This window comes from Austrofundulus limnaeus, unplaced genomic scaffold (assembly GCF_001266775.1).
Source record: "Austrofundulus limnaeus strain Quisiro unplaced genomic scaffold, Austrofundulus_limnaeus-1.0 Scaffold27, whole genome shotgun sequence".
In the NCBI taxonomy this organism is placed as follows: Eukaryota; Metazoa; Chordata; class Actinopteri; order Cyprinodontiformes; family Rivulidae; genus Austrofundulus; species Austrofundulus limnaeus.
This window is the reverse complement of record NW_013952429.1, coordinates 1,078,742-1,088,588: the sequence shown is the minus strand read 5'-3', so window position 1 is coordinate 1,088,588 and position 9,847 is coordinate 1,078,742. Positions and strand designations below refer to the sequence as shown.

Genomic DNA, 9,847 nt, shown 5'->3' with positions numbered 1-9,847 from the left:
TGTGTGTGTGTGTGTGTGTGTGTGTGTGTGTGTGTGTGTGTGTGTGTGTGTGTGTGTGTGTGTGAAATCCATCTCTGCACACATATCACCGCCATTAGGTGGTGTAGTTGCTCTGTCAAGACAAATTGTACCAAAACTAAAGACTGTAGTAACAGGGTTTAATTTTAGGTTTTACTGATAGAAACAAGTCTGACATTTGAGCAGTGAACGAGTAGTTAGAATTAAAAAAAGGTGATTTTGTTACTGGTGCTGCAAGTTCAAACAATAACAGGCTTCAGAGCACTGTGAACCTCTTCACTCATGATCTCAACGTGACTAAAGAAATTTATAGTCAGGTTCAAAATATTTAATGGGATTATTATCTGTTAGAATCACAATCATAAACAAACACTGATACAAAATCAACACAAGCGCAACAATTAAAGCTTCTGAACTCAGTGGCACCTGAACTCATCCACCTGAAATCACAGTTAGGTAATGTTTCTGTGTCGTCTCCCACGTCATCGATAAGGAGTATATTGTGTTAGTTTTTTTAATTAATTTTATTTCGAACAGACATTAAAACAAACAAAAAGAAAAGAAAAATAAAATAGAATGAAACAAACTTAAGAAATAAAATGTAATACAAATTATTTTGCCCATGTGACATGCAAAATTTTATATTTTCTGTTCGAAAAGGAGCAGGTAGAAGATACATCTTATAATATCCTGCCCCTTTCCTACTTGTCAATGTATTATCAATGAACTTTCAGAACATCAAAAAGAGACAACTTGTTTCCATTTTACATCATGTTTAACTATGTAGAATTATTTTAAGTACTATTTATATCATCAATTACATTATAGACTATTGAACATTAAACATCTTATATAGCATATTTTGAAATGAGCTCTGCTTTAGTCAGTTTTTTTAAATTGGTTTACATTTGTAATTTTTTTAACTCATCATTCAATCCATTCCAGACATTTACTCCACACACTGATAAACAAAAACTCTTCCTGGTTGTTCTAACATGTTGTTTTTTAAAATATCCTTCACCTCTTAAATTATAACCCCCCTCTAGTTCATCGCATTTAATCAATTTGAAAAATCTTTTTTTAAATTCCAGACTGTCAGACAAACATAACAGAGAGAAAATCATGAATGATAAAGAGGGAGAAAAAAAAGAGACTCTTTCCTCCTGTTCTTCCCTCTACTTTAAAATGAGGGCACCAGATAAGTTTAATGACCAATAACAGGTTGATTAATTTATTCATTCTTTTCTAATCAGAACTAATCACCACTGAAGTGGAATCTATATAATTAAAGGGAACTCTGTGGATATTTAACACACGAGAAGGAGCTTGAATTTGTTTCTTAAAATTTAAAAGCCTCTATATTTTGTACAAAACTTTATTCACAAAAGATTAATCGATTTTAATGCTTTTGCACATCATATTTATTTCTTTTTTTTAACTTAAAGAAAAAATTCATTCAAATTCAACACTTCATGAATTGAATTTATAATAACATTAAAGGTCAAAAAGCACCTGAAGCACAGACTTCCTCACACATTAACCAAGGATCAGGACGGCATATATAACATACTGAGACACATCACATGGAATATGTACTCTTGCGATCATTGTGCTGTGTGAGGGGGTGTATTTTATCAGTGCTGACATATTGATTAGCTACATCACAGTTTTTTTTTTTTGTACATTGCTCTCTGACACATCTCATTATTGTATAGCTGGCACAGCAGAGGGAATAAACCAGACAATTTAAACTCCAGATATTTAAAAAAAAAACTTTCACAACTGCAAGAAAAAGTGGAGGCAGAAAACTTCATTTGCGAAAAGACGGTTGTTACAAAAACTGAATGTGATAAGATGCTGATAAGGGTTATCAAATGTTTAGGTACAGAGCATGTTTGTTTCTCTGAAATCTTTGAAGTCTTCATTAGAAATGATACACTCAGAAGAACTGATAACGCTGATAAAAAAAGGCAATAAATACATAGTCAGCAGTATGTTCAGAAAATATCAGAAATACCAAGTCCAGTGGATGACTAATGAACGTCAGTCATATGTTTTATTGTTTTATGTTATTTTTTTTATTACAGAAGTTAAAATGAGACAAACATGCAAAACTGTTTTAGATGTCCAGTCATCTAAATTTGATCTACATATTCCTGGAATACAAATTTTTTGGGATTACAAAATAATTTTACACCTTAAAACGATGTGTTGAGGATCTTTGTTTGTCACTAAGGCACAGTAAATATAAAAGACGTAAAAACACAAGAAATGACAAGCTGTGTGAACACATGATAACATTGTGTCTTTTAAACTTTGTGCAAATCTTATTAAAGTTGTTGACAAATGTTGTGACGCATTTTAAATACAGAGACAAATTCAAGTTATTGTTTATAATATAGCGTCACGTTAATTTCAGGGCTTGGTTGTTACAAATAAAACACCAGCTGTGGGTTTTCATCTAACTTTTATTCTTTGTTGCTGTTTTGTTGTAACTTTTTTATGAGAAACCTCTGGTTGCCTCAGTGGCTGTTTGCTCATTGTAATGAAGGAAAAGTTTCATTTATACATAAAATTAAGAAGGTCTGGTAATATTCTGTTCTATCTCATTAAAAGAAACAAATCCCGCATTGAAGTAAAAACATTTTTCAAATAAATATTCCACTAACTCATCAGCTATTACCAAAGAATGGAAGAGCCACACTTTATTGCATCGGCACGTTAACAATTGACAGCCTTAAAACAAACACTGATCAGGACGTTCTCAGTTCTCTAAGAAAAGGAGCCACACGTCATCTTAACCAAGGTTAGGCTGTCACCTTGTGCTCTTACAACGGTAAAATGTATTTAGTCTTCTTGTCTTTCTTGAAAAGTGTAGGGGTCACCTCAAGTGAAATAATCAAGGAAACTGAATTGGACCTCAGACCTCTGATGGGCCTTTAAGGCGGGGGACAAAAACTCTTTGCCTCAAATGTCTGGTATTCAACACCAAAGCTTGACGTTTGTGTTGTATTTAAGTGTCTGATTGACGATTAACGAAGCTCGAAGCGCTTGTTATTGTCGGTCCCAACTTTTACAGGAAAATGATTGCTCACAATTAAGTGTATTGTAGTGATTTTGTCTGATTATGTGAAATAAATGTCTCTTTGACAAGTTAAGGCGACCTGAGGTGGCCTAAATTCAGTTCTAAGTGGAACAGAGTTTTTGTCCCTTTAAAGGCCCATCAGAGGTCTGAGGTCCAAGACAAATTTCCTTGTTTATTTCACTCCAGGTGATCCCTACAAAAGTAAAACTAAAAATTTGCATTTGAAATTTTATTTTTTGCCTTTTTTAAAAAAAAAAAAAAAAATTAAGGCCGCTTCAAGTTGCATGAAAAACAAGCACTGCATTATTTCTTATTTTTCTTTGTTGGACAATTTTGTGTATATATAAATAAAAAAAACTACTGAAAGTCACTACATAAATAGTTATTGTGCCACATTCTTTGGATTGCACACAATCCCACACACATATAATAAATATAAAACTTCAGAGTGGGGTCATTTTATGGATATTTTGTTCAATTTGTAGCTCATTTTCGACTTCTTTCTCTGCGCTCATGGCAGGGTTATCGTACGCCGCCTTGTGTCCGTTTGCTGAAACTTCCACAGGCTCTTGTGCTTCTTGCTCTTCCTCCTTTGCAGCTTGACAGCACTTGCAGCAGCAGCAGCACTTGGCTGCAACAACACTAACCACTTTATCCCAGGGAGCCAGGGAATGGGCCCACAGCGGGAGGAAGTCCCAGGTTCGCAGCACTGTGGGCAGGCACCGTGGTTTTCGATTCTGCAGTACATTGATCACTATGATGATGAGCAACATGGCTATTAGTGGTACTCCCACACCCACCAGTACCTGCCAACCAGCCAAGGACAGGCTGAAGACGAAGAGCGGCAAAAAAAAGAAGCAGACGACGATGTAGACAGCAGCGAACCAGCGGTAGTTGGCCGTGATGTTCCCCAGACTTTTAGCCATCCTTATGGGGAAACGGGTGAAAGGGATGGGATACCATAGAATGATGCCAGAGATGTTGAACAGGAAGTGGACCAGAGCAATCTGAACAGAGAAATAACTTTATTACTTATATTTAATTACCACCTAAGTACACAACAAAAAATCTAGGAAAATACACATTTATTGGTTTATTTTTTTTGCAGAGAATGCTTAATTTAACCACTTGTTTTTTTACAATCTCATTCTTTCTGTCACTAGGGGCCTGCTGTAGCTTGTTGGTCATGGTCATGTAACCCTGAAGTTGGATATTCAAGCCCGGGTTGTGTCAGGAAGGGATCTGGTGTAAAATATTTGCCAACACTTTCATAAGGATCTTGACTGCTTCACACTAACCTCTGAATTACCAACTTATTGTGGTGAAAGGGTTTGAATGTCAGTCTACTGCTGTTAGGTCTCCTGCAAATATTTCAGGGTTCTAGCTTGGGGTGGTCTAAATCCCAATTGTTAGAGACTTGGATTAATTCCTACTGGGTAAGTAATTCATAACAACAAATGTGTAGTTAATGAAAAAGGTAACAGTGATTCTAAGGTGATAATAAATAAATTATTTAAAATAATAACAGCCCAGTAATCCTTTACTCACAACTACTAATTTTGATGTTTCACTTCACTTGACATACTTGTCAAATAAAAAAAATCATGGTTCAGTAATTATTAACTATTAAAGATGATGCCTCACAGAACTTGAAGGAACATAAATTAAGAATCGAATGAACGAGTAATGAGAAATTAATGGGTTAGTAATATTAACTACTGAAGGTTTCAGTTTCCACAAGGAACAGAAAAAAGCACTGACATGATCCAGATATGGTTCTGTAATCATTAACTACTGAATGTGATATTTCACATAACTTGAAGGAGTACATGTAGGCTCTGTAATCAGTAGGTGTTATTAAAGTGATGCAGTGTCATTAATGTGTACTGTGTACTTTGTATCAGTTTCTCAACATCATCAGTAAAGGTAGATATTAATTTTATATTGTTTTACAATTTTTTCTATTACCTAGAATAAGAGGGTTAGCCGCATCTAAGAACTAGTAAACAGTAATTATTAAATAATTGGTTTTGTGATATAATTTTTATATACTTAATGTTATTTACTATAAAGTTACTTTTTGGATGAAAGTTTTAGTTAAAAGCTTAATAAGAAATCATAAAAATTGTTAACCTTACGCATTTAATTATCAGCTGTCTAACAAATAAATATGAAGAGTTCATTTTTAAATAATAGTTAAATAATCCCTGATTCTTTTTTATTGCGCTTGTAATTAAATACATTTCGTGGGCAACTTTTTGTCTGACAAAATTAACTCTTCAAACTTCAATTTAAGGAAATCCTTTAAAAAATCACCAGCTAATGTTTTGTTTTTATCACCAGTATGAACCTAGCCTGGTAAAATCCAGACCCTTGTCCTTCTCTTTGCTTCAAACAGAGGGTTTGGAATGATTTCTTGCTGGAGGCGTGGACTCTGTTGATGTTTAAAACAATTGTATCGGGTTTACCCAGTCGCTAAAGTTTGCCCGTGACGTACGAAGTGCGCCAGCTCGATGGTGAAGGAGGCTAAGCTAAGAAGCTAACTGGAAATTGCATGCGCTGTAAACAACCATCCCCTGAAGAGAGAAGCTGGAAAAGATGGATTGTAAATGAGTGCTGCAGGCTTTGTGAGACATATTTATTTAATTTGGAAGCCTTATCAACACGGACTGGCTTTATTCACTTCCTCCGCTGCCGTTTACAGGCAGACTAAAACAGCAAAAAATGGCGTCATCGTTCATAAATCCTCCTGTTTGTTGATTGGCCCAATTGAAATTCAACCGGAGAAATCCCACACGGAGCAGCGAAGGGAAACTAGAACTGAGCTAACTGTGTAGGAAGGCAAGGGTCAGGCTATTATGAACCATTTTTTGTAACAATAACCAAGCTTTCTCAGATTGATTCCTCACCTGTAAAGCGTCAGCCAGTGTGTCTCCAGGACTTGCCATGGCTGCAAGAATCGCTGTGGTGGTGGTGCCAATATTTGAGCCCAGAGACAACGGGTACGCCCTCTCTATGCTGATGACACCAATACCTATACAAGAAAAACAGCTACATATTTCAGCTTTACATTTAGGCAATGAAACAATAAAAAGTATTAAAAAAATAAGAAAGATGGATGGATGACTGTCCTCACCAACAAGTGGAGTAATGGCAGATGTGAACACCGAACTGCTCTGCACAATAAAAGTCATTCCAGCACCAACTAGGATGGCAATGTAGCCTGTGACCCAGCCAAATGGAAATGGAAAATCTGCACGCACACAAACACACACAGGTGAACACACTTGTGAACATTCTGCTAACCAAATCATCACAAGCAACTGATTAATAAGGCAGAACGAAGCGCTGCTCACCGGTGTTGAGGATCTTCTTGATGACCGCAGCAACCTGCCCCTTCAGCATGGAGTTCAGCAACTTGACGATGAGAATTAAGCAGGAGCAGAGAACCAGCAAAGACAGAGCCAGCAGGATCAGACCCACCGCCAAGTCGGACAGGTTCACGTCCACAAAAAGGTGATCGCCTACACCAACAGAGGTGGAACGTAAGAATCAAAACAGTCGGGACTTTAAACAGTTTACTACACATCTGATTCTTACATTTCTTTATGTTAAAAGTCTCAGACACGTTCTTCAGGGTGATGGTGTTGTTGCCTTCGGACCAGCAGAGAAGCGGAGAGGTACAGTTCTCTGGACCAGGAACTGTAACATTCTTTAATGTCTGAAACGCAATGAGAGGAATCCTTATAAAACAGCATTTCACAGTAGCTGGTTTGAGTAGAATATTTTACGTTTTTCTACACGTCTTACAGTGTTGGTGTAGGTTTGGCACCATTTCTTGATGAGACTCTTGTTTTGGGCTTCTGGGCTTCCAGTGGCTATTTCACTAAGGACGCTCTCATCTAGCTGAGTCAGGAAGACAAACAGAAGAACTGAATACGACCACGAGAACGATAACAACATTTTATAATGTTTGCTTATCGGTCTCTGATAAGGTTGAGAACAAGGAAAAAAAATTTAAACGCATCAAACATCCCACGCTAATTTCCATCCAGCAACTTTTCATGCAACTAAATCTTTTTTTTTCAAGTAAAACAGTTTTTTTTTGTTACTGTGCCACATTCTCCATTTATATTTTATATTGCATCAGATTCCTTCAGACCTGAATTAGAACATCCTGTGAAAATGGTACAATAGCATTCAAACTCTGTGGTTTCTTACCTGTATGATGGCCTCAGTAAGGACGTCAGTTATGACATTTAACAGGTCTGGGGCCTCTCCACTCTCGATATGAAATGAGTCCGTGATGAGTTTAGTGAGGATGTACAAATAACCACTGGCCACCTCCAGTGGCAGCAGCACCAGTACAGAGAGCCAGTTAAAGAAGTCGTGCACCGTGGCCCCCGCAAAAGCCCTGGGGGCAAGGGGTGAGACAGATATCTGCTCTTTATAAAACATACTTTATACAATAACTGAATCCTTATATGTTGTGCAACTGTTTTGGGATAAAGAAATAGCTAAGCCCATAAGATTTTAAAGCCTAAACAACAATAAACAGATTCATTATAGAGGAGAAGCTCAATGACGACAGCAGTTTTATGCTTTATTTAAAAGACTAACCATGACCTAAACTGAGCTACATTAATGTTTTAAAAATGGTATGATGAAGTTGTCCATTACACCCTTAGTTGTCTGCATCAACACAACTTTTAATCCAGTGAAGCCACAAAATTTAATGTAGTTCATAAAATACATGGATATAAAGAAATATTTACTTGTAGTCTCTTGTTTTTGTATTTTTGTCTACATATACACCTCAGCATTTTTTAAATATGAGAAAAACAGATTATACACAAACTTAAGCACAGTATTATTGTATTATTGAAGTTTCTTATTTTTTATGTGTTTATTTTTGATAAAGCGCCCCAAAAACAAGGAGGGAGAATTAAAGAAGAATATCTGCAGGGGTCTAGACCCAACCAGGCCCAATCATACACTGCAAAAAATGTCTACAATCTTATACGCAGCCAAAAAGTGTTTTTGATCTTTTTTGTGTTCGATTATTTCTTTTAGCTTGGAAATTTGTTGTATCTAGTGCAATGTTCTTATTGCACTGGCAGATTACTTTAATTAATTTGATGAGATTCAGGCTATAATTCAGTATTTTTTAAAACTTATTTTTAGATGGCTATTTTTTGCAGCAATATCAGTAAGATTTGCTCAATTTCTTTAACAAATAAGTAAATAAAAGTATTTTTTGTGAAAGGTAAAACTTACCTGCGAAAGGTGCTGCGGTCACCAGCCTGCGTCACGGCAACAAGTGTGTTGGTCACAGAGGTGCCAATGTTGGTGCCCATGATGATGGGAACAGCCACCTGAACTGTTAGAACTGTCAGAGGACACACACGGAGCCGCTTCATCAGTCCACCAGCGCCTGATCGTCTCATTTATCCGAGTGTATTCTGTGAATTCTTTCATGTGTGGATGTTTGTGTTGGACACTCACTTCCAGAGGACACCATGCTGACGACTATAGACGAGGACGTGGAGGAGCTTTGGACCAGCAGAGTGACCAGAATCCCAATGACCAAACCAGCCAGAGGGTTGGACAGAATAGAGCTGTCCTGAAAGATGCTGCCTGCCGTTTTACCTGGACAGGGTGAAAAGGGGGGTCTGCTGAATATTTTAAGGTTTTTTTTGACAAAATTTGTTGTCCAGATGAGAGGCAGTGGTGCTTCAAAAAAATGATCTAATCTGGTAGCCATTTCGGGACCAATGAAAATCCTGAGTGGCAACAAAACCAAAAGCCAGAGCAGAATTTTAAGAGAATTATTTGGGGTGGTCATTGTTCCCTCTGGCCCCCTCTTGATGACGCCCCTGGATGAGAGCAGATTGCCATAATACTAGCTTACAGTACATAAACTTTTTTTAAAAACTGTTTTAATAATCAGCTTGCTGCGTGTGCATTAATAACTCTATAATTCATCTGCAAATGCCTCCCAGCCAAAAAAATGTTTACCTCCTACAAGTTGAAAAGCTGAGCTGAGGATGTCGAGGGAACAGATGAACATATAGAGGAGGCCCAACAGCACGATAAACTTTAAAATTGACACCAGCACTCTCAGCACCTTCCCCTTGGTATCCAGAGCTGAAACAAACAAAAACGTCAGGATCAGTTTGTGGGTGAAACTGTGAGCAAGTGGCAAAAAATGAAAAAGAAAAAATATATATTTACACAAATTTCCTAATGTTTGCAAAAAAAATGACATGGTGCAGAGTTAAAATCTGTTTGAGTGAGATGCATCAAATGTTATTTTTGTGTAGCTTTTATTTTCTTCATTTAGACTTGACCTTTCTTGACCCTGTTGTAAACAACAGAGAAAGCAGTGTTTCTTATCTTGATTTCAAACATCTTGTCTGTGATATTTTGGCATGGACTCAGCAGTTTGTGTGACTACGACGTGAATCATGTTGTTTATTACATTTAATTATTCTCTAAACAATTAGATCAGATGTGTTCAAGATTTATCACTTGTACAGTATTCAGACAAATTAAACTAGAATGTTTCTGATGGGATTTTAGAGGATGCAGACAAAGTGACTCAAAATGTTTTAAAGAACTCATTAGTAATTCAAGACTGATGAGAATCTATTGATTATAAACACTGTGTAAAAGACTTATTTTATTATCTAAAGCCTTTAGAGAAGTGTAGGGGAGTAAAAAAATATTCATTTGAATTCAAAT

General features: G+C 36.7%; 1 protein-coding gene across 2 annotated transcripts in view; it reads right to left on the bottom strand.

Annotated features, from left to right (window-relative positions):
- Positions 1-3,352: 3,352 nt before the first annotated feature.
- Positions 3,353-9,847, bottom strand: part of slc34a2a (solute carrier family 34 member 2a) — an 8,648-nt gene continuing 2,153 nt past the window's right edge. For both annotated transcript variants that reach the window (XM_014004890.1, XM_014004891.1), the window contains 10 exons: positions 9,122-9,250; positions 8,609-8,752; positions 8,381-8,492; positions 7,325-7,517; positions 6,914-7,009; positions 6,704-6,824; positions 6,460-6,627; positions 6,240-6,356; positions 6,013-6,137; positions 3,353-4,110 (listed from right to left, as the gene is read on the bottom strand). In XM_014004890.1, the coding sequence (XP_013860344.1) occupies positions 3,547-4,110; positions 6,013-6,137; positions 6,240-6,356; positions 6,460-6,627; positions 6,704-6,824; positions 6,914-7,009; positions 7,325-7,517; positions 8,381-8,492; positions 8,609-8,752; positions 9,122-9,250 (1,769 nt within the window). In that variant the 3' untranslated portion in view covers positions 3,353-3,546. The remainder of the gene's footprint in view (positions 4,111-6,012; positions 6,138-6,239; positions 6,357-6,459; positions 6,628-6,703; positions 6,825-6,913; positions 7,010-7,324; positions 7,518-8,380; positions 8,493-8,608; positions 8,753-9,121; positions 9,251-9,847) is intronic.